The 24,914-nt window shown below is 48.7% G+C and overlaps 1 protein-coding gene across 1 annotated transcript; it reads right to left on the bottom strand.

Moving 5' to 3' along the window:
• Positions 1-521: 521 nt before the first annotated feature.
• Positions 522-24,300, bottom strand: LOC119104912 (uncharacterized; the record flags this gene model as incomplete). Its single annotated transcript, XM_037228649.1, is given in 4 exon segments — positions 522-4,164; positions 11,318-11,424; positions 20,190-20,373; positions 24,122-24,300. Coding segments are annotated over 4 exon segments (620 nt in total), but the record flags the coding sequence as incomplete, so codon positions are not given.
• Positions 24,301-24,914: the final 614 nt, after the last annotated feature.

Genomic DNA, 24,914 nt, shown 5'->3' on the forward strand with positions numbered 1-24,914 from the left:
GGACAACTGTCTTCAATCGTACGGAAAAATACTCGAACATCCTGCAACGGCTGAGCATGGAAACCCTCGCTGACAGAAGGAAATACTATGCTTCACGCTAGGAAAGCAAATGCAGGCTTTTCTTAATCAACTCTCTTCCTCTCTCTCTCGTTTTCTCTCCCCCGCTCTCTTTCTCTCGCTCTCTCTCCCCCGCTTCCTCTCCCCCCCCCCTCTCTCTCTCTCTCTCTCTCTCTCTCTCTCTCTCTCTCTCTCTCTCTCTCTCTCTCTCTCTCTCTCTCTCTCCTCTCTCTCTCTCTCTCTCCTCTCTCTCTCTCTCTCTCCTCTCTCTCCCTCTCGCCCTCTCTCTCCGGTTTGGTGCATTTGCTCCACGAACGCGTTCACGATGTTGCATGAAGTAGCGGCGACTGTGCATGAGACGCAAAAACATACACAACTTGCGGAAGGCACCGCGGGTGCTACGTCCAGCAGCGTGACAAAGTGTAGTCTAAACTTGCACGTATATCATAGGCGTGTGTATTATCATCTGGGTCCCCACGCTCAACCAACGCCATCAGCATCCAGTTTCGTGACGTCAAACCACTAACATTTTGTTATCCACCACCATACAAAGCGGCTCGTTCAAGCATCGTCCCCAGAAAGCGGCGAGGCGGCAACCCGCGCACTCCCACACGGACATTGAATATGCTTACACCACCCAGAAACGGATACAGTGAACATCAAACGCACCGGCCCGTCGCACGCAGGTCGGCGCAGTTGCAATCGTAGCGAGCGCGCAATCTTCTGTTCACCGGAACGCAATACGCAGGCAGCCGCAGATGCCTTCTCTTGATGGGCCTCCGCCGCTGAGATCTGGAGGAAATTGGATTCTGGACGACTTTGATGCGCGACAGAACACAGATTTACGGCACATTTGGCCAGTCTCGCGTGGTCTGGACACGAGAGACAGGCAATTGTAGCCCAATGAAGCATGTTCAGCCCACACGGCTGGATCTTACCAACTCGCCGCCCGCGCCAAACCGATCTGGCGCAAATCTGGCAGCACATAGACCGATCTGGTGATAGTATCTTAACCAGACGCCGCTAGACTCAGCCGACCGAAGCAGAAAAGTCGCATTTGGCAGCACTGCTTTCACCTGCGCTCACCAATGCCGCAGAGCCTCATCTCAATGTCTTTGGTTACAATCCCGAACATACCTATACTGCACAGCACTTCCGACCAACCAGGAAACATGGTAAACAGCACATTCACAGTGGCAGGCAGTCTTTCCTTTTGATTTCTGAAAGCATAGTTTGCAGCAGAGTGCTCGGTCGTATCATGGCGTTCACCGCAGTCTTTTGACACGTGCGTTGAAGGATGTTAATGGGACGAAATCTGACCCACCTTATCTCGTTTTTCTGATGTGGCATCAAAGCTACGCCCTGCTGACAGTAGACTTTTTGGTGCATCTGTGACGAGTAGAACGTGACATCCAGTGAATTAAAAACGAGCCAAAAAGCCGGTGATTACGTTAGTCACAGTCTGGCAAAGTCGGCCCGCCTGCCCACTGGCATCACCACCAGACCACCCTGACAAACAAACGCCTGGGCAGTGGCAAATATGCTGTCGAATGCGGCGAGACGCGATGCTCAGTTCTGACGCTGTTCTCGGAAAGGGGATTGCCATCGGACGGAGCACTTGCCCAAGCCCGCCTTAGACCCCACATCACCACTTTATGACCCACACGTCAGGGGATGGGGGGCTGAGGGACAAAAGGCGTCGGGTCAATGTCAGGATCAAGGTCAGGATGGGGCTGATTTCTGTCTTTTGAAACTTCAGACGTATGGGTGGGCCTAGCAAGCTATAATGTGTAAATGATCCGCACGAGGATAATGACGTCATTGGCTTGCCAAATCTAACTTGCATTTGATCAGTCGTTGACCTGGGTTTAATTGAACCTGGTTCGATCGAGCATCTCGGAAGTCGAAAAAAATTACACAGCACGGCGCAGGTGTAATGGAATGTCTCAGTGGCTGTTGTTTCTTCGACATTCACATCTCTTGTCTGCAATTACCGAACGATGTGAACTTCCATTGCCGACTTCGCTTGTCTGACCTAGGGCTACCGTGGTCGGCGTTAAGGCTATCCTCCCCCAGACATTGCTATGGAACATTGTGTGGTTCTGGGACACTGAGTGGTGGGGTGCAACGCCGCGCCGAGCGCAGGCTCCGTCAAATGACAAACTCCCTTCCAAGACCAGAAAAAGGCGTTGCTCCGCGCTTCCAATCTACGGAAGTACTGCTATGTTGCAAGGGCTCTTTCTTCGGGGCAAAGCTATGTTGCGAGGGCTCTTCCCTCGACGCAAAGCCATGTTGCGAGGGCTCTTTCCTTGGGGCGAAGCCATGTTGCGAGGGGTCTTTCCTCGGGGCAAAGCCATGTTGCGAGGGCTCCGTCCTCCAGGTAAAGCCATGTTGCGAGGGCTCCTTCCTCCGGGTAAAACCATTTGCGAGGGTTCCTTCCTCGGGGCAAAGCCATGTTGCGAGAGCTCTTTTCTCGGGGCAAAGTCATGTTGCGAGGGCTCTTTCCTCGGGGCACATAGTGTCACGGAGAGGGGCGTATTTCGATCCCTTTCTCTCCAAGGCTTGCCACTCTGACAGGTGCCACAGGGCTGGCGTCAGCCACATCGCCGCATATCACACGCAATGCTCTTCTGTTGCTTAGGGTCACCGCAACGCCTTCAACGTAAGGGAGCTCTCAGTTCACGCACAATGCGCACCTCATCAGGAAGCCTTGCCACATTGGTTGTTGTAAACCTTTTATGCGCAACGATCCCGCAGCATGCCTCTGAAGGAGGCCACGCACACACATGCCACGAAGTCTGGACACGTGTTGCCGCTATAGCACCTGGAAACGTGTTCGACACGAACTTTTGTGCCCAGCGCGCAGTCGAGCTTCACATGGGTGCCTGCCATCTGGTCATCTCGCTCAGGATCGTGTCAGGGCAAGACAGGACTCTTGGGGCTGAGCCTAAACCTGGACGCCTCGAGGGAGACTAACAAGAGCGGCTTTCATCTGAATCCTTGCATGTCCAACAAAGATCCAAGGTCGCGCCGAATTTCGTCCGACGTTTACGACAGCGCGAGGCCAAGGAATGAAAGGGAACGAACAAATCGTGAGCAAACTGTGAAGAAATCGTATCAAGTTTATCCCCATAAAATGTGAGCAGCCTTTTAAGCCTGCACTGAAAGCTATCGGATGGTTACTGGTCTATTCTAATTTTGAAGCTGATACAGCCCCGATCTAGTGCTTGTCATGGGCGGAGTTAGTGGTCCTCAGGCCACATTTCCGGAAACACATGGCGTTTTGGCTTTTAACTATATATCTGCGAGCTTCCTACATCCAGTTTTCTATCGCATAGGGGCGAGGTAAACGCTCAAAAAAGAGACACTAAGCTCCATGAGTACCTGTTCGACAAGTCCATGCTTCGTCATGGTGTTCTTTAATCTCCTGCCGCCACTGTGCCTTGCCAAGCACAAGCCCTGTTTTATTGTCCCCACGCGCAGCAAGTGAGCCTTCGTCCGCGTGACCTCTAACCGGTATCTGGTGCCGTGTATTGGTGGTCCCTATGTCAGCTCCTTCTCCCTGTACTGCTAGACTAGCCGGGCGCGGTACCTGTTTTGGCATTGTCTCGCTCCGCACAGTCCATATGGTCTTGCGTCCAAGCGCTGTCCGGTCTCTGCTCTGCTATCACCAAACATCAGCAGTTTCGAATTCGGCCCATGCAGTTCTTGCACCCTGCGCGCTAGCGCGGTCTTGCACCTTCGTCGTCCACCTCTAGTGTGTTGCAGTTCCTTCCATAACGCATCGAAACAGTGCAGTTTCTGCTTCTCCAGCCGTGCATTCTCCATCTCGGCACCTGTCAGCGTCTCTTCCATCACGCTGCAGTCCTAGCTGCCTGGCCGACAAGCCTGCTACAGTCAACGCCTCACTGTTGGGCGTCAGGTTGCGCCTCCTGCGTTCTACGCGGTCTCTGTACACTAGCTGGCCGCTTGCGGAGAGGGGCTGGCAGGCGGCACCAGGCGGTACAGTTCCATGTACTCAGGGCTGTGCAGCACGTCCCTGATCATGGTGGTCAGAAGCATGTAGCGGGGGATTGCTGGGTAGATCTTGGAGGCGGCATACGCGTCCTGTGGAGCAGGGGACGTACCCGCTCAGTAAATGAAGGTACGACAAACGGCAAACGCTCGAAGTACGACACACGTCAGTCACAGGAGACACGACACACTTCAGTCACGGGAGATACGGCACGCTTCAGACACGGGAAGCACGACACACTTCAGTACGAGAGGCACGGCATACTTCAGTCACGGGAGACACGACACACTTCAGTCACGGGAGGCACGACACACTTCAGTCATGAGGGTACGGCACCCTTCAGTCATGGGAAGCACGACATATTTCAGTCACGGGAACCACGACACATGTCAGTCACGGGAGGTTCGACTTACGTCAGTCACCGGAGGTACGACACACGTCAGTCACGAGAGGTGACTGATGCGTGCACCGACAGGAGGGAGGAACGACACACGCCATTTACGTGAGATGCGACATACGTCAGCCACTGATGGCACAACAGGTACGGCGTCGGCCATCCATGACGAAACAGATTGTGCGTCACATCTAAAAAATGTTATCGTTGATAAGCGCACGACGTTAAAGGACATATTAACGACCAGGCATATTGTAAAGACCTGCTGGTGAAATCTCAAGACCACTTATGTCTTATAATAGCCCTGAGCAGTGGGTCTGCAGTACCATCAAGATACACTAAGGAGAACAATTTTAATAATTTTTTAGTCCACAGTGCGCTAGCAGTGTCATCTCAGAGCACAACACTTCTTTCTTTCTTGGTAGCCCCAGAATGAAGCCCGAGTCCGCAACAGCTGCAGTTGTCTCGACTGCCGTCGTCACGACGACCTTCGTTGCCATGACGACAGCAGAACCTGCTGAGGAACGTCGTCAGCTGCTAGGGGCTAAAGGTAACACTTTTGAGCTGCTTAAACCCGCACATTGCAGACCTGTGGGCTTAAAAGTAGCACTTGGCACAAAGTGGCACGCAAAAAGATGGTATGAATCACGTTAGAACGACTGAACGTTTGTGATTGGCGCAGGGGGCGGCAAAGGCCAGTTATCGAGAAGCGCATTGGTTGAGATTTGAACCTGTGCGTCACTTAAGACCATGTAATACTCCGTTTCCCAAAGTCAAAGGGCGCTTCGAAAAAATAAACGCCACGGGAGAAAAATCAAAGTCATAGCATAACATTTCGTTGAATTCGTGTGATAAAAGCTTCATATTTGGACATCTTTTTCTCTTTAACTTCTCTCTGCTTATAACACTGTTTCAAACTTTAGTAGCATTTATTTCGTTAGCGTGCTTACATATCAGTGCATTGTACACATTACAGAACACCCACGTTGGAAAAAGCCAGACAAATAAACCGCACTACGTTAATACTGGTGAGCAGGGAGTCCAATAAAATTTCCCTCGCTGGAAATAGAAAGTGGAATTTCTACTTGAACTAGAAATTCTGAGCTATTCAGAAGTGTTTGGAAAAATCGGTACTACCGTTCAAATCGGACGCGTCTGATCTAACAATGAGTAGAGTGTGCCAAAAAGGCGGCGTATTCTCTTCAAAAGCTACGCCAATACGAAGTAGTGCAAAAACACATTATCCATTGAGGCTTTGAGCTACTAATCGCAGTATTATAAGTCATAGTGAGCGATACAATTTTCATAGATAGGCTAGCTTTCGCAATAGGGAGGATCTGGCATATTTTGGCGACGACAACGCCAGGTTGCAACGCGATGGCGACGGCAGGTTGCTTGGCCGCGGCTGAATGGTAGCTGCCGCGAACTACGACAAAATTTATGACGTGCCTTATGACGGCGTATGGAAAAAGGCGGTTCCACTTTGAACTTTGCACTCCGCGCTCGGCCCTCCTCTCAGCGACTCTAGGAGCTTCGCCACCACCGAACACGATCAGTTAGCTGTTATAGCAAAACCGAATCGAATAAACGAAAGGAAACCAAAACCATCGCGTGGCAATGTTTACTTTGAGGACATTGCGATATTGCATATCAATATATTTATCCAATAGCCAATAGCACTGCACGGTTGTCTGTGAAACTGACTTAGTTACCTTACAACTCAGATTCAGCAAAGAAGATCCAGATTCAGCGGAGCGCGCGAACCTTTCTACTTTTGTTTGTCCAAGACGTAGCGAACGGAATTGTCCGTAAATCCTGTCAGACGGCTCTGACACCGGCTAAGCGCTGCTGCGGACCCGCTGATCGGATCGGACTATGGCCAATCAGCGAGGTCTGGAGGGCAGCTGAGCGGCGGAAAGCTGCCACGTGACCAGACAACCAGCTCTGTCGCGTCTCGCGGCTGCTGATTTTTGGACTGCCTCCGATTCGGCGAAGGAACAGGAAGAAGAAGGGGGGGGGGGGTTGAAGTGGTACCCCATTTGAAAATTTCGGTCATGTGCGCATATCACGTAAGTTGTTCAGTGCATGAGCGAGGAACATTATTCACATAGAGAAAACAGTAGTATTAGCATTATTCCTCGGAGAAAAACCAGGTGAATGGACACATAGTTGGGTTGATATTTCGGCAACATAACTTTGCCGAAAAAATGGAGGAAGTAAATTCAAAATGACTAAATTAAAATATGGCAATTTCGAATTCACTTCTGCTATTTCTTCAATAGAGACATGTTGCGGAAATATGAACCCAGCTATGTCTCCATTCACCTGGATTTTCTGTTTTTTTCTCCGAGGAATAAGGCTAATACTACTGTCTTGTCTGTGTGCGCATATCAAGCTAAATGTGGGTATGACCAGTGGGTATGACCAGTGCCACTGTGGGTATGACCAGTGCCACTGGACAGTTGATCAACAGCTGATCCAGCTGTTGATTATGGCAGCTACTTATATCCTGCGAGAGGTTTCGACAATCGCACCTTGGAGATAACCAGACGCACAGAGAGGAGGGTCGTCGGCCTCTGAGCTGAAAACATCTTCAGCTTGGTACGGCAAATCGCCAGTTTTCTGAACAGAAAGCACGAACTTCTCGTTTCCCGCCCGTTTTCGTCGAAATCATTCGCAGCATTTCAGCATGCATCACACGCGTCCAAAACTACTACCGTACTTGTCTGCATGCCGGCATTTATGTAGCAACACCCTTCACAATATAGGTTGATTCAGCAACGGATTGACTACCACGAATCACGTATTACAGGGTAAAAGACTGGGGACTCACATGCTGGTATTTACGTAGCAACATCCTTTGCAATATAGGTTGCTTCAGCAGCTGCTTGATTACCACGAACCACGCGTTCCAGGGTACAAGACTGGGAACTCCCATGCTGGTATTTACGTAGCAACATCCTTTGCAGTATAGGTTGCTTCAGCAGCGGCTTGACTACCACGCGTTCCAGGGTATAAGACTGGGGACTTGTGTCGCTCGGCGTCGGGTTCGAATCCCTGCGCAAGTGAAATGTTTGGCCCCCTCATGCTATAGTGGCCAGATGGCACCTGATCAGAGGATTGTCAGGCCACGGGTCGACCGTATTGTAGGATTGTATTACCCAGCAAAGACTGTAGTGGGCGCAGCGTACAGATAGCGAGCACTGTTCATCGTGCACCCTGAAGTTTCAGCCACAAATGCCAGCCACTCTAGTCACACCACAATCTGTATTCTACAGATTATGAACGCTAAATGACGCAAAAGACTACCAAGTTGTTAAATGCATTTGCGAGGAACAGTATGAATAAAGATGAGACAACACTGATAACCTTATTCCTCGTGGAATTAAGAGGAAAATGGAAAAATATATGATATTTTGGCTACATGCCTTCATAGAAACGACAGCAGCAGCGGTAACGGTAATAAAATCGGCGTTTTCGTTTCGATAAAGGCATGTGGAAGAAATATCACACCTACCCCTTCATCTTCCTGTTTATTCTACAAGGAATAAGGCTACTTATACCGCCTCATATAAAAGCCTACCTGCTTGTGGATTGTTTTGCCCTTTGGAGTTAATTGATTGGCTTTCTCAACGCCTTCAGGAATCGCCTCTTTAAGCCCGCCGTCGGCTCACGATTTGTTTGATCCTGATCCACCGTCGGCTCGCGATCAGTTTGATACTGATCCGCCGTCCACTCGCGATCAGTTTGATCCTGATCCGCCGTCGGCTCGCAATCAATTCGATCCTGATCCGCCGTCGGCTCGCGATCAGTTTGATCCCCCGCAGGTTGTTACATAATAATTTCCGAACGGCACGTGGTAGCGAACTTTGCATAGATGTAGGCAATCGAATAGCAAAATATTTTGGTATAACAAAAAATTGGAAGTACCTTGTCGCTGACCCATGGCAGGTCAAAGATAGGCAGTGGCTGCCAGCAAAGGCAGTTTCCAGGAAGCCGTTCAATCTGATGTGACAACAGAGCTTTAGAAGAAAACACACGTCTTGATAGCTTCGCAGCTAAAAAATAATTAAGGATGCAACAAATTTAATCGCCATATGGGCAGACATCAAGGTCGGAATGAGGTTGAAACCAACTTGCTTTTTTAACTAGAGGTTGCCGTATGGGGTGGTCTCTGAAGCCCATTTATAATTTATCAGTCACAGAAACACAACAGACATAGTCCATGGACTTCTTGAAGGTCAAAATGGGCCACTAACCTGATATGACCCAGGTCAACATTTTATCTTAATAGCGTATTGCATAGCGTAGTCCTTGACACTCACTCAAATGCAAAAATCAAAATAACCTCATAGGATTTTGGTCGAAGACACTTGTGATGTCCGAGGGCACTTTGGACACAGATCTGGAGGTTGGCCTTGATTCACTTCATTTGAGCGGAATTTCATCACCTAGAAACCTCAAATTTGGACAAAAGTGAATTCTTGTGCGGGCTGATTCATCCTTTGACTTCGGTGTTCCTAGCTTTCTTAATTTTTTAAAACAATTTCAAGGGAGTTGAATGTTCTCCCCCACCCGAGCGAAGGGTATTCAACCGGCCACACGGGAGGGGGCGGGGGGGGGGCACCCGTTTTAAGCAATGTTATCCCCAATCACCAAGCGAATTATTTCGTCACCACGTAGTCTGGGAGTATAACTAGTTTTGCGTTCATCGTATCGGGTCACCAGCATATAGCACTTGGGCGCGGGGGGGTGGGGCTATACGTAATTAGCGACCACAACTTCTTCTTGGGGCTGGTTTTGCCTTTTAAGTGCTGCTCATTAGCCTGCTTACATAGGATTTTATATGGTGCCTGAGAGGCTACGGTGATGGCCATAATAGTCACGAGGTTTCTGACGTCACGCGCCGGATGGCGCTGCTGCCAGGACGTTTTTGTCAATCCGTCAGCAGGAAGAAGGAGCGTTACAAGATGATGTGAATAGCTCTGATAAAGTGCGAGTTAGATGTTAGTGGCTCTGAGTCTGCGAGTGCGCTGCGTGGGGGCACAGGGTATTGGGGGCACTTGTCTAATTTTTCAGGAATACAACATAGGGAAGATGAAAAGGACTTTTGCTGCCTGATGCAAGCCTAAACGTGGGAAGGAAAGTGACAGTGAGTTGGGTGGTGAGTGATTGCGTTCCCATTTAATCAACAGAATTGGAGTAATCCAAGAGATTGGGCGTAGGAGAAAATCACCTCGCGTCCCGGAGATGGGGTCAGGGCAAGTAGGATTTCAATGAAATGATAGTATTTATATCAGTGCATATAGCATTGAAAGCCATACATTTTTCCACAAAATTGGAGCCAACACTAAAATTGAGAAGGGAGTTAAGTTAAACGATATGGAAATGAGAGAAGGCACTCAACTTACGAGTTGGATGCCTGGAAATAATAAACCAGGTATCCCATTTCCATAAACTACGCAGTCTCAGGCCTGAAGAAACGTTAAAAGATAAAGAAAGAAAACGGAGGTAAAGTTAAATATGTTTGCGGACGCTGGCGGACGCCATTATGTTGGACGCTCCGTCAACAGGCATGACGTCACGAATTCCAACTGACAATCGTGCTGACGGCAGATCGAACGCGGCCATGGTGCTGTCCGGCTTCCCTGAACCCACGACTGGTGTGCGGCCAGGCTGCCATATTGTTTGTTTCAACCGCGCCAGTCGCTAATTGGTCCAGACATTGTTCACGATGTGTCATCAGCCACGTAAGATGCGCCTTGTTTGTGGAACGTTAGCTGGACCGCAAAGAAACCACGCGGATAATTACCAATTAGTCCGTAGTCCGCCCCAGTGATCTGTGGTAAAGAGCATGTAAAGGAGGCCAAGGCGCAGTGCAATCATCCCAGAATGCCCGTCTGTTTTGGCCATTGTTGGTCGTGCTCGCGCTTCTTGATATTTAATACAAGAAGGCCTGAATACAATCAGCGGTGGCGCCACCTTTTGGCCCTGCCTGCGTACTGCTCGGCGACCGCAGTCTGGACAGTTTTTACTGGAAAACAATCATCGCCAAATCAGCTATCGCAGCAGCGGAACACGACAGTGCCAAGCCATTTCCCCGCAGCTGCGTTCCCGCGCCAATTTTGCGTGTCGAAGCATCTAACGTTGCGTTTTCGCGCCAATTTTGCTGAGCGATGTATCCAACGGTGCGTTTTTGCCATCGAGAGTTTCGCGACTGTGCCGGTTTTAATTGTGGATAGAGATGTTTCATATTTGTGCAAACCACAAGGTCGATGGTGCGGGATATTCAGCTGGTGATCTATCCATAGCACCTTCACCATGAAAACACAAAAGGACTAATCGTAAACGGTCTCTGTAACTTGGTTCAGTCGTCTCCTCCTGCTCTCCTATCTACGTTTTGATCATCATGTAACCGAATGGCTGTGGCACTGTTGCCATCACCCCACCGACGCTGTCAGTTGCCAGGCAACAGTCACCTCCGCGTCCTTCAACGCACACTAACGCATGCTGAAGACCTCACGTGTGTCATCAGGAAATGGCCGCCTGGCGGTAATGCAGAACTGTTGAAGACGGAAAATCCCTGTGACTTAAAGGCGAGTCCTTCACGTTGGCGAGAACACCCAGCAGAAGTCGGGACCGGCCGTTCGTTCGCACGGGTACTTTGGTGAGGATGGTAGCAGGAGGGCGCTGAGGACTGTTCCTCAATGGTGCCACACAATTAGAGCCTCCACTATGCGCAATGTGTGCTGGGCGTGTGAGCAGCAGAATGTTACCTTCAGCAAGCTCCCTGAAAACCCATTGCGGTGAGGAACCAGAACTAAAGACGTTGTCTCGTGGCGTCAACTCACAGACAGGCCTTTGATGAGTGCTCGCAACGCAGAGTACTTCTTCAGCTGCCTGTAGAGGTCGGTGGTGAGCTTCTGGTTCTCCTGGTGGATCTGGGTAATCGTCAGACCTGCCGAAACCGGTAAAACCATTCATAACCAGACAGACAAATGGTAAAAACAATGGTAAAACCACTCGTTATTCGTCATTCGTCAAATATTGATTTGTCGTTTCTGTCACATGAAATGTTATAAAGCGATTTGGAAAAGAAAGAAAGGGGTCCACGCATTGAGGACATTGAGGCCATTTAAGTCAGGACAGTTCGCCTCATCAAAAGCACAAACTTCCAAAGCACACCAACGCATTGGAAATTGAACAAGGGCACCAAACATACGCTGCATCGCAGGCGAATGCCCTACATTTTTAATGACGCTAACCCAGTGGGCATTTCCGGAGACTCGAAGCGCTGCAGGCTGAAAAACTACGTCAATTCCCAGAGACCGTTTTGGAATACAGCAAATCTCCTGCCATACGGATGATATCTGGCAGGAAGATACCCATGTCCAGCTTTTACTACACCGATGGAGAATCCGCGTAGCGACTGTGTTCATTACTGGCCTATTGTAAGATGCATGTGACTGCCGCTGCCGACGACTCTGTGATACGCACCGCAACGTCCACACTTCACAGTGACTATGGGGTCAGTAAAATATCTGTTGTGCGTGCAGAGTCATGATGCTCAGTTCTGCTCTTATTTTCAGCTGTGAGCATAAACCCGGTATGAAATGCTGCTACATTGAAGGTCCAAAACTCGGCATAATAACATTCAAATCATTATACTAAAATAGAAGGCATTTCGTTTATGGCATATTTGCAGAAAACGAAAACTTCGAACCCATATTTCGGCTGTATTTCATCCCATTTTATTTGTGCGTGCTGCCTGGGAAGACTTCTCGGAAGTGATACCTGTGTGGATGCCTGCCCGTCTCAACTCCATGGAAAACTCCTACGTTTCACGGAATAAGAGGGCTTAGGAACACCTATTGCATCCTGTAAGTGAATTTTGCTTTGCTTAGCAATTATTAAAGGGAGAATGCTAATTGTTGTAATGTGATATAAAATGCTAATTGTGTAATAAAATAAATGCTAATTGTTGTTGTCAGTGTTGCAATCATTCATGCAATCAGTGATGCAATCAGTGGTGCAATCAGTGAGGCAATCACTGATGCCGCAATCTCAGGTCCCACGTCGGCCTGCGGTAAACAATATGCGCGGCTTTCACCGGCCGGTGGCAAATCATCTGCCCGCTTTGTGCGAGTCAACGATGCGGCGCAGGCTATCTTGTGGGGCGGAGTAGTTCGCTATCATCCGAAGATCGGGGAACAGTTCTACATTGGCCTACGAGTACCTACCTGAGGTTGCTTCCCGGACGCCACGGTTCATAATGACGTCAAGCGTCTCTGTCACGCGTAAGCGAACCACTTCAAGGCTTGGAAGGTGTTATGACACACTTACCTCTGACTAGCCGACTGATGCGTTCGTAAGCGAACCGAAAGCTGCTGCTGAGCAGGAGACGCCGTCTATGATCAATGGTGACCCTCACATCCAAGCAGGGCCCATCGATGCGTTCCGTGATTCCCAGCACGCTCGCTTCGTCCGTCTATCGGTTCATTCCCGCTCATGTTCCTCCTGGCTTTTGAAATACTTTAACATAGTTTCAGTAAACCTTGTCACGCCCCCGCGAGCCAATCCGCTTCTCCCCCCCCCCCCCCCCCATTAGCCAAGGGCAGTACCAATGAGGATGGTGAGCAACACATTTACCGTACTGATTCAAAACTATAATATTACGCCCGTTAAATCGCATGAAAAGAATATATCACAATACCATCCGACCTTAGTGTACCGCGGGTTCACTCCGAGTGTTGCGTGCAGAAACGATTTGCGAGAGGCGGAGAAACATTGGTTCCGAAACTCCCGGCCTGATTGTCGGTCTGCCATGCAGGTGTTTCTGGAAATCCACACATAAAACATAGCCTCGTACCGTTTCCTGATCTGCACCAGGAAAGCGTTGCTGGCTGATGGCTTTGGAAGCGAGGTCGAAGAAAAACAGCACTTCTTTGCCATTCCTTCCACACACCGTCCCGCGTCGTACTATTCCACTTGACCATCGCTAGAGAACCCCGAGGCCCCGTCTCTGCGTGCGCCCCTGACCGAGCCATGATCACTTCCTCGGTCGCGGTTCTGCTGCAATAACCGCGACGTGTGGCGACGAGCGCGGGTGACGGGCTCGGCCAGAAGCTGCCAATCCAGGCAGCCCGTCATTCATTTGTGCCACCTAATGAGATGTTTTCACCGCCCGGCGCAGGGAAATCAATCATCCGTCCCCATGGCAACCGGCGGGAAATTGGAATGCACGGTGGCGACGGGCCCGCTTGGTGGACTTCCGCACCGCAGATGAGGGGATGTGGCGTCCTTGAGGCAGGTCAAGGGTAGCTGGCGACTCTCCTGAGACGGGTCAGGGAGGCCAGTTCTGGCTGACAGGGAAGGTGGTTCAACTGGGGCAGGTCAGTGGGTGGCGGATCACTCAGGAGAGGTTCAGGAGCACGGGCGGCGGATCACCCAAGAGAGGTTCAGGAGCACGGGCGGCGGATCACCCAGGAGACGTTCATGAGCACGGGCGGCGGATCACTCAGGAGAGGTTCAGGAGCGCGGGCGGCGGATCACTCAGGAGAGGTTCAGGAGCACGGGCGGCGGATCACCCAAGAGAGGTTCAGGAGCACGGGCGGCGGATCTCCCAGGAGAGGTTCAGGAGCACGGGCGGCGGATCACTCAGGAGAGGTTCAGGAGCACGGGCGGCGCAGCACGGCGTGGGGGAAGGGGGGGGGGGGCAGAGGGAGCAGTTCCTCCGTCTGCCGGCAGGCAGGGGGTTGAATGCCTAGCAAAAATATGTTTCCCCCCCCCCAAATTGCTTTTTTCAAACCAAAGGCATTGTAGCTACACGAAGATTACCACAGACCATAGCGAGGAGTCTCCCTTAGCTGGGCTAGAGCGTATTCAATCAGCTCAGAAAACACTCTCTACACCAAGGGGTCCGTTTACTGGATCATGAGAAGACCTGTATGAAAAGGTAGCCCATAGCCGAGATCAGGAGACCCAAACGCTGTGTCAAGGAAGCCCCTTTGCTGGTCCGGGAGCCCCCCGTTACAGACTAGGAGGCCATGTTCTGGGTTAGGAGGCACCCTCTTTATTTAGGAGACCCCATTTTTGGGACAGTTCTGGAACAGGAGGCCCCTGTCGTGCATCAGATGGCCGCGGTCCGGAATCTGGGCTTCCTGTTTTGAGATAACGAGGCCCCTAGGCTAGATTTGGAGGTCCCTTCGTTCTGGCATCCTGTAATCCTGTAAGGCATCCTAACGTTATGCACCCTGCAAGCATCCTGTTTTGGATTCGGAGGCCACTCTATGCATCAGGATTTCCTTTTCTGGAACAAGAAATCCTGTTTTTGGTTACCGAGACTTTTTGCTTGATAACTAGAATGCCCCTCCCAAATTTGTTTAATCGTTGACATCGGTTTAATCGGTTTAATCGTTGACATTATCTTATTGAATGTGATGAATGTCACAATTTGATAAAGGAGCATATGCCCTTGATATGCCTATCTTTTGAGTGAGACCCCGCCCAGGAGACCCTCTGTGAGGAGGCCCCCATTTTGTCCAGGATGCGTTAAAAATCCTGCCCACTAACTCAAAAACCCTAGCGCCGCCCCTGGGCTGGGAGGGCGACTTCCCAGGACAGGTCAAAGGGAGGTGGCTCCCCAGGTGAGGCCTGAAAAACGGCCCCCCAAGACAGGTCTGGGAAACAGTTCCCCAAGACAAGTCTGGGAAACAGCTCCCCACGACAGGTATCGGAAACGTCTCCCCAGAACAGCCATGGGAAACAGCTCCCCAGCGCAGGTCTGGGAAACGTCTCCCCAGGACAGGTATGGGAAACGACTCCCCAGAACAGGCATGGGAAACAGCACCCCAGCGCAGGTCTGGGAAACGTCTCCCCAGGACAGGTCTGGGAAACGGCTCCTCAGAGCAGGTCTGGGAAACGGCTCTCCTGGGCATGTCTGGGAAACGGCTCCCTCTTTCAGAACAAGTCAGGGAGGCGGCCTCCTGTCTGCAGGAGCAAAAAATCGGCGTCATCGACGTTCACATCGCCAACGCGACACATCTAATCCAGGCCGCGCACGCGGCTAACGTAGAGCCGTATCTCAGCGTGCCGATATCAGCACACGCGCCAGCGCCGAGGCGCGTCTGAGCTGTCTGGTAATTGGCAGACGTCGCCTTCCAGGGCGGTCGGTGATACCATTTACGGCACGGGCGGACGCGACATCCCTAATGAACAGATTGTCCATCGTCCAGTCGATCTACTCGCCATGCTACCCAATCCGCCGATCGGAAATGCAGATAAATTGCGTCAGGGTGTATACAGGAAGTGGGGAAGGGGGAGGGGCGTCCCACGACACGCCTGCCGTGCGCCTGTTGATCGTTCACTTTGAGGCACTCGCCGGGCCTAGACCCAGTGGTGAGACATAGCCGGAGTTTGCGGGATGGCGGCAAGAAGGTGAGGAAAAGTAGTGCCAGTGAGGGGTATGGCGATAATATCGATCCGCACTCGATGTTGTCCTGCTCCAGTTGGTGATCATGCATGCAGTTTTTAAAATTGGTATAATTGTCTTCGCAAAATTAATTCCTGCCTATTAAGTTCGGAGTCGGATACATTATTTTCCATTTCTAGCATAGCATGGAAAGCATTCTTTGCTAGTCAAGGCATAGCATGCACTCATGATGATGATGATATTTTTTTACTGTGCTTCAGCTGCGATGGTGATTTTGCGCCCGTTAATTTGCCTTATAACAAGGCATGGATAGCAATATTTTCTATTCATGGCATAGTATGGCAAGTAATATTTTTCACCTAGCGTGCTTCCAACTGTCTTGAGAGCCTTAAAACGAGGTCAACGAATCCAAGACATTAAGGTTTGTTACCACAAAGGAGATATTCAATCCTGGCTCCAGCGAAATACTTGTGGCCTCAGGAGAATGTTACAGACAGCCAGCCAGACCCTCAAGATTTGTGCCGAGATATTTTAACATTTTTATTTTAATTTATGAATTTGATCCGAGCCCTTCTGAATGGATGGATTTCTGGGGTCAGCGCTCACGCTAAGCAGTGCTTGTTGTGTGAGCTCTGAACCCCACCATCCGATCGCGCAATCCCAGGCAACGGCAGAATTTAGTGGCGAAACCTTAACGTGCCGCAATGCTCGGCACGGTCCGTCCTGCCCTCTGACGTCAATTGACCTTTAGCGCGACCGCTGCTACCGGCCGCAGGCCATACCTGTCAAGGGCAAATAGCGAGCGCCCTAAAGCGACTCGAACCCACCCAGGGTGGGTGGATCGGAAGGCAGGCGCTCTTACCAACTGAGCCACCGGAACGGGCGGGAAATTGTTGTTTTATACAGTTAATTTTTAGTTTTATTTCTATATTTTCGATCATTTCATTTTATGATTATCATCATTATAAATTTATATCATTTTTACAAAAAAAATCTGAGGCAAAAACACTACTCTGAAAATGTTTTGAGACGTCACCGTTGAGCCTATCTTGTTTCAACCAAGTTATTGAGAACTTATACATTATCCAAAGACTACGCTTAATATGATTGTTTCATTATGTACGGCTACGTTGCATGAAGGTTGGACACATATCTGTGAAGCCCTATGACACGAAGCTCTAAAGTAATAAATGATTACCGCTGTGTTACTGCAAACAATCTTTCGTGTTTCAATGTTTTAAGGCAACATCGCATTTTATCTAGCAGTTTTGCTAAACCTGCCGTTAACTTTGTCGCAGCTGTGGCTGTTGTAGCTGTGGTTAAGTGAGCTAAATTTGCATATTTGTTACTTTAGGGTGTAAGCAATCTACAGGCAAAATCCTAAATGCAGAAGTAGTCAAGTTTTAAAAGCAAAGCTCAATCCAATTTCAAGAAGACAAATGAAATAATCATGGGCCAACGGACAACTTGAAACCAATTGTGGGCAAACCAACGTGTGGCACGTGGGTTACAGCATTCCTTCGTAAGGGCTGCCCCACGTGGGTACACATAATAATAGCGTGAAATAAACCTGACAAAGATATATATTTTGCAGCGATCCGGCACATCACGCATAGTGCATCGGCTGCTTTTTCGAGCATTACCGGCGCTTCCATTAAGGCATTTTAGGCACTTTCTAAATCAGTTTGACAGCACATGCAAGTGCTTTGTAAAAAGCATCTCATAACCTTAGATAGGAAAACAATTTCGTTCGCTTCAACTCATTTCAGCGCATTTTGTAGTGTCAACGTATCTAGATGACAATCGCCTGCGCAACAGTCAAAATGTGCTCTAGCCTTTTGCATGATAACGCGCACATTCGGTGATGGTATTTTAGTCGCATTTCACACCGACTTACCCATTGGAGATATAATCTCGTTACCTACCAAGAACTTCGACAATAAGGGATGCCTGACCCAGCCTAAGCCAAAGTGTGGAGCTAAATGTCTTGGCTAGGATCAAGATTCCGTCAACATCTTGGCGAGACGTCGACATCGTTAGCTTAAGTATCTGGTGTCACCACCTGCCCTTTAAAATGGCGCGTGCGAGTGTTTTTGGCGACGTCAAGAGTGAGCATGATAGGCAATTCGGTGTTCTGAACGGCAGTTATTGTATATTTAATAACAGTAGTAAATATTGAATGGCAGAGCTTAATTGGTTGGGAGCACGTAGAAACAAACCCATGCTTCGACATGATGTATATATATATATATATATATATATATATATATATATATATAGGTTATACATTGACGTATAAATCATCCATATAAACTTTAAAATGCATATGCATATATACCTTGCATGAAACTTTATATAAGATTTATTAAAGACACAGATTTAGATTATATACTTATAAATGTACGCATAAATCCATACATATGCCTCCCCTACATCAGGCACAAACCCAGAATTTCCTTCGGGGTGGTTAAATGTTATTCTAAACAATGGAAATTTTGATGACTTAATCAGAAATCTCCCAATATTTAGTACAGGGGCGTGGTTTCCCAGAATTAATTTCTTGGGGGGGAGGAAAAGTAAAACATGACACAATTTACCAACAACATCACCAAAATCAGGTTTTTCCTGGCTTTAGCACAATCTCCTCTCAAATTGGGGGCTGGAGCCCAAGTTGAGCGGCTGGGGGAAGGGGGGGGGGGGTTGAGGCCCCCAAAGTGGATAGTAAAATACACCACTGATCTGGGGTAAGCCTCTTGCTCAGGTGAAGGGGATTGACTCTTCCCTTAGCTACGTTCCTGGCCGGGATGACCAGCACCTGTGTCAATGCCCAAGCTGAGCTCACTGATTTCAAGTGATTTATAGTGGTTCACAGGTTTCAAGTCAGTGGGGTATGAGGGCAGGCTTTTCTTCGGGCGCCAGATGACCAGTGCAATTAGCACATCATAAAACTCAAATCATCATCACGACTAAGCTTCGATCCAGCGATCTGGAATAATGTGTGCGCCCTTGAAGCTTTGAAGCTCTTTTGGAGGCGTGAAGCTTGTCGTTCAACACGTCTACTGCATCAGCCTCTCCTCAGAGAAACCCAAGCATAAATGCGTTGCTTCACAGATTCTGTCTTTTTGATATTATAAAGAAAATACGGGGATTTAAACGATTCAAAAATAATTTTCAAATCGATGAGTACATTAGCACTATAAGAGTCATCAACACACGAGTGACCCTCTCTAATGACTTTACACATCCCTTGTGATTAACCTGAGACAAGTGATTTCACCTTCCTCTTCCTGTATCTAGTGGGATCCTCTTAATAGCAGTTAGAAGCGTCACTATGAATCACCTCAGGTGATTATTTTAAAGAAATTAGTCCTTCTGTATTGGGACGAGCAGTCCAACTACTTCACCTATACCCGACAGAAGCAAAATTCTTAGAACGTCTGACAACGTCCTCCAATAACACGCCTAACTCTTCCTATGTTTTTTCAGTCATCAGGTTGTCAAGAAAACGCATTGTTAGGAGCAATCACCAAATTTCAAGGCCGAATTTCTAAAATATTTGAAACTTGAGCATTGAAACCTCCGGACGCTATATCAGCCCCTTCACAGACAAAAAACAAAAACAAAACAAAAACGAAGCTGCTTAGCGAGTAACCCCAGGATGTCACAAATCATCTAACCTGCGTCCACTTACCATAAGCCCCAGGTCAGATATCAACGTACCGCAGGTCACTAATCTAGTATGCTCAGGTCAACCACCAGACGAATAGAATGTATTCGTGCACTGAACCCACTCCACTTCTCTGTTAACCCCGGTTTACATATCTACTAACCCCAGCTCACTCATACTCTAACGACAGCTAGCTCAGATATTAGCTTCACATCACTCGTCTCATTACCCCAGACCACTCGTCTATTGACTTAAGGCCACTTATATTATGACTTAATACCACTCGTTTATTGACCTAATACCACTCGTCTGCTAATCTCAGCCCAATCATCTATTCACCCCAGGTCTGTCATCTATTTATCTCAGATCACTCATCTCTTGACCCCAGACCACTTATCTCATGACCTCCGACCACTCATCTTTTAACCACAGAGCACTTATCTATTGACCCCAGGCCATTCATTTTATGACCTCAGATCACTCATCCATTGACTCTAGCCCACTCATCGTATGAACTCAGACCACTCATCTTTTAACAACAGACAACTCGTCTATTGACCCCCAGACCACTCATCTGTTAACCACAGACCACTCATCTAATGGCCTCAGACCACTCCTGACTGACCGTCCAGCCGATCGATGAGCTCCAACTGCTCCTCGTCCGTCTCCTCGCCAGCACCATCTCGCGGCGCCTTGGTCCGCTCCAGCATGGAGCAGGCGCGCAGGACGTACGCTGGCAACGGCTCCGTCTTCTCCTGTCGGGGCACTTCCACCAGCGCCCAGTACTGGGTCTCCAGGCGGATCACCTCCTGGAACCAGCAACGAACGGTCAGGTCACCTTCCATCAGCGGCTCCGTCTTCTCCTGTCGGGGCACCTCCACCAGCGCCCAGTACTGGGTCTCCAGGCGGATCACCTCCTGGAACCAGCAACGAACGGTCAGATTGCATTCCATGACGGACATTGATATATATATATATATATATATATATATATATATATACCTAAACTTTTGCTTTCTTTACGTATACGTATGAGGCATCCAAAATCAAAACTCATTTGGTTATCAGAAGTATTTGTAAAGGAAGTGAACTAGTAGTGGACGAAGCGTTTTGGGTCTGCTCCTTTATTAGCCAAGGCGGTTAAAAGATATTTGCAGCTTAATACCTTTGTTTCATCTGAAAACGCCGACGACTTGGCGAAGCCAACGTATTTGGCAAACTGGACCACCCATTTGTAGACAAGATATGAAATGAAAGAGCTAGACTCCACAATGTACTGAGTATTTGAAGCATTTTAATTTACCTCAAAAGTCATCTTACCATGGGATCAGAAAAAGTTTTTCTACACAATTCCTTTAAACTACCAGTATGTGAACCAACGCCCCGATGCTTAAAAAATGCTGGATTGTCGGTCTCCTCTTAACAGCAAGCGACCTCACTGCCATTGGGAGGTGTAGCAGTACTTGGAGTTTGAACTTCTGCACTACGAAAGGCGTTTATGCCTGTGTATACCATAACTTTACACCTGTTTAGTTCTACCGCATGCATTAACGGCCTGACAGTGAAGTCGCAATTGGTCCAGCTCAGCTTCACGGTTATTAAACCTCAAAAGGGAGCAATAAATCTCACAGCCAAATAACACCGGTGTGGGCGATGGACTGAAAGATTTAAGACTTGGATTTAAAGATTAAGATTTAAGATAGGCTAGCGTACGCTGGGCAATACATCCTGGGAGGAATTGACGCATCGAAACTTCGGTATTTTGTGGAACGCCGGAGGAAAGGAGACCACTATTGCTATGTGCTGTTGGTCCGCATCATCCGCTCCACTCAAAGCCGTCTTTTTTAGATCGCAGTCATCAGGGCGATTCTTCACAATCTCAGGCCTAAGAAAGCATATCGGTGTCTATGAATAGCATGGTTGCACGACGCCGGCAGGAGTCGGCCACGTATTACATTTACGCCTACCGACCTCAGTGCCGTTAGTGACGCACCGTGCATCGACTGCAAGACTGCAACACCCACAGCTGGCATCACATCCAGTGTCAATTGGAAATACTTGCCCCGCAGTTTAGCAACGGCGCCAGAATGGGCACCACGCTCAAAAACCTGCGACGCGCAGGCTCAGTTGGCGGTGTTATAAGAAGCTAAAGGCTTCGAGAGCCAGCGCTAGCGAAGAAGCCCGTGCTGTGAAGACTTACAAACGTTATGTACGAGAAGTGCTACTTGATATTGGCAAAAAGGGTCGAGCTCCTGGTTTTTCAGCATTAGTACGGGTTGGGAGCTCAGATGGTGGGAATAGTCGACGTTCAGTCTTCCAAGAGGAATTGGCTAGACAGCGTTACCATGCCTGCAAGAGGACCGAAATTAAGAAGTGTGGTCGTTTCGAGGCTTTACTCATGGCTACTAACGAACAAAGCTAATCACAAAACCAAAATTACCTCATTAAGGCGTTGACTTAGTTCTCCAGAAGAGTTCAGAGTGTTGAGGAGAGCTAGGAGGAACCCGGTCCACCAAACAGGTAATCGTTGGAAAGGATTAGAAATCATGGCGTTCACATATTAAATGCAAATGAGCATCAGCGAGTGGTCGTGACGCGTCACTTAGTCTTACGCTGCCGGGCATGGAAATACGCGCATTGAAAACTTCAGCATCTTGGCTCGCTCTTCGTCGGCGAGAGTCAAACTCTGAGCTCTCGATCATCATCAAAACATGCGGCACTAACTACCGACGATATACGGAGTTGCATTTTCTATTCGTCGTCATAACTCATCATTAATTTTCTTGTCGTCTGGTGTGCCCAACCCGATTTGGGCCGCCATCAGGTCATCCACTACCAACCTGCGCCTCCAGTGACGTGAAAGAAGGCGATGCCTGAGGACGTTGAAACCTGCACACGATGACCAATCAGCGATTGAGCCGCTGCCTGACGTCATAGCCAACCGGCACTGGGGCTGCCACATTGACGTCATAGCCAACCACCGGACGGCGCTGGCGCTGCCACAAAATCGCGCCAACGCGTCCTCAGGCGCGGAGAAGAGACCCTGACGGAGCACCCCGATATCCTGGCAATGATTGACTGCAGAAGCCGTGCTGAAGGTGCTGCCTGCCTGACATGGAGGATCATTTAGCTGATTTGACATTTCGAAAGCGCGCGATATTGACCCTTATGACGGACGTGTGGGGCTGAACGACTACGCGGTACAATTATGCATGCAAGTCGCGGCGCAGTCCGACGCGCCGCGACAAAAACGCCAGAAATGACGAAATATGCCTGTTGCCAGGAAACTAAGCCCGTTTTGATGAGCATTCCAATCGTGAACGTGGCTGCACGTTACTCTAGCACCACCGAGGGTAGCCGGTTGTGGAAAAGGTAATACAATAAGAGCGTTCCTATTTCATGACCTAGCCGTCGGAAAGGAAAGTTAGGTTGCAAACCTGATCAATCGCACCCAATGATACCTCGGCTGAATCCTGTCATCTAACTACCTTTTAAAATGTCCGTGCACACGTACTGATGACGAATGGAAAATGTTGTGCAATTTCTCGTCTATCAATTAACATCTACCTGTATCTATAATGATGTTGAAAAAGCACCTTAAGCTTACATGCCTGCACAACATATCTCAATTAAATGAGGAATAAGTAATCCTTATATATATATATATATATATATATATATATTGACATCATGTGTTGTTCATATAACCAATAAACATGTTGCCTATAATAGTTATGATTAGTCCTGTATGGTCTTTCCAATTCATCCATAATTATTCATCCCCGCCAACGAAGGATCCGTTATGGGTGAACATCAAGAATTAGGGTTAACTTGGAGAGTTTGTAAAAGACTCAATATAATCGTTATACGCTTGCCCAGATCTGTTTATATTTGCATCGCTGCGGTTAGGTTACAGTTACAGCGTCGTGGGTCCCTCGTTTTCATGCTACTAAATAACATGCTACTAAAGCACCAAAGCGAGCTTCCGCGACAGTAATAATTCTGACCTGAAGACAATGACCGAACGAGGCGATCCCTACAAGTGACGGCAAAAAGTTCCTAACGCTAGAAATGATGGCTGACCTGACGACGGTGACCGAACGAGACCATCTCTACAGTTGACGGTAAGACATCACTTACGCTAAGAATGATGGCTGTCCTGACAGTCGTGACCGAACGAGGCTATTCCTACAGGTGACGGTAAGATATGCCTGCCGATGGCATACTGACTGCATTGATTGATGGTGCGTGGGAGGGCCGATAGCTCGACGTAACGCTGCCGACATCTCAGCCAAGGACCTCATACCTGAGGCACTCGGCTGTCACGAAGCGCCACATTGCTAATTGAAGCCTGGTAGCGTAAATACGCAGTTATGACAATAAATATGGTAATAATAAAAACATAGGATTAATATAAACTACTAGAATAAATTAAGAGAAACATAAGATGAAAGCATTAATATAGTTCACAGTACGGTGCATTGCTTACAACTTAAGACCGTGCGTTAAAAACGTCCTGTGTGTCCGGCAGCGGTGCACGTTCTCGCACTCACCCACCTTAATCATGAGCTTCATCTGCTTGTAGCGGGTGAAGACGTTGCCTCCCTCCTGGGCGCCGTCGTATTTGTTGTGCAGGCCGAGGAGGGCCTCCTTGGCCAGACAGAAAGACGAGTCGAGGAGACCGCTGACCTTCCTGAGGCGTTCATTCAGCACGATCACCTCCTCGCGCGACTGTCCTGAAGAGGCGTCAGGCCGTTTGATGACGTCATCGGACCATCGCACATGACATCACAATATGTTCCGTAAGAGGCTGAGGTTCACCGATTCGCGGCGAGCTGAGGGGGAGGGGGAGGGGCTGACTAATATCTCATGAGGCATCTGACCAGCCATGAGAGTCATGGGTCGGTGACCATTTCCTGGAATGCCATACGCTGCAAGAGCAAAACCGGCATTGAACAAATTATACGAAATTCGCTAAGGTAAATGCATGAAGAATGCGTGAAGAATCATCCTCGCTGAATATACGTGGGCGGCTATCACATTTGCCTATTTCATGGCAGGTGGTGCTGGGCGACATGGCCCAGAGCTCAGCTTACCAAGAGTCGGGCCGGAAATGAGGTCAGTATGATTGGTCGTTGCTTTGACATTTTCCGGGGAAGCTCTTTATTGTGCTAGTATGTTTCTCAGATGCAATCCAAGGCATGAAGTGTTGGATGTCTTTGTGGCGCCACATGCTCAGGATGCGTTGAAACCAAAGCGCCACGAGTCCTTTTTCTGCGCCAATTTGATAAGTAATTAAAAAGAGAAACCGCATGGAAAAGTATGCTAAAATTGAACTGTTATTGAATGA

This window comes from Pollicipes pollicipes, unplaced genomic scaffold (assembly GCF_011947565.3).
Source record: "Pollicipes pollicipes isolate AB1234 unplaced genomic scaffold, Ppol_2.1 Scaffold_6052;HRSCAF=7182_pilon_pilon_pilon, whole genome shotgun sequence".
Taxonomy (NCBI): domain Eukaryota; kingdom Metazoa; phylum Arthropoda; class Thecostraca; order Pollicipedomorpha; family Pollicipedidae; genus Pollicipes; species Pollicipes pollicipes.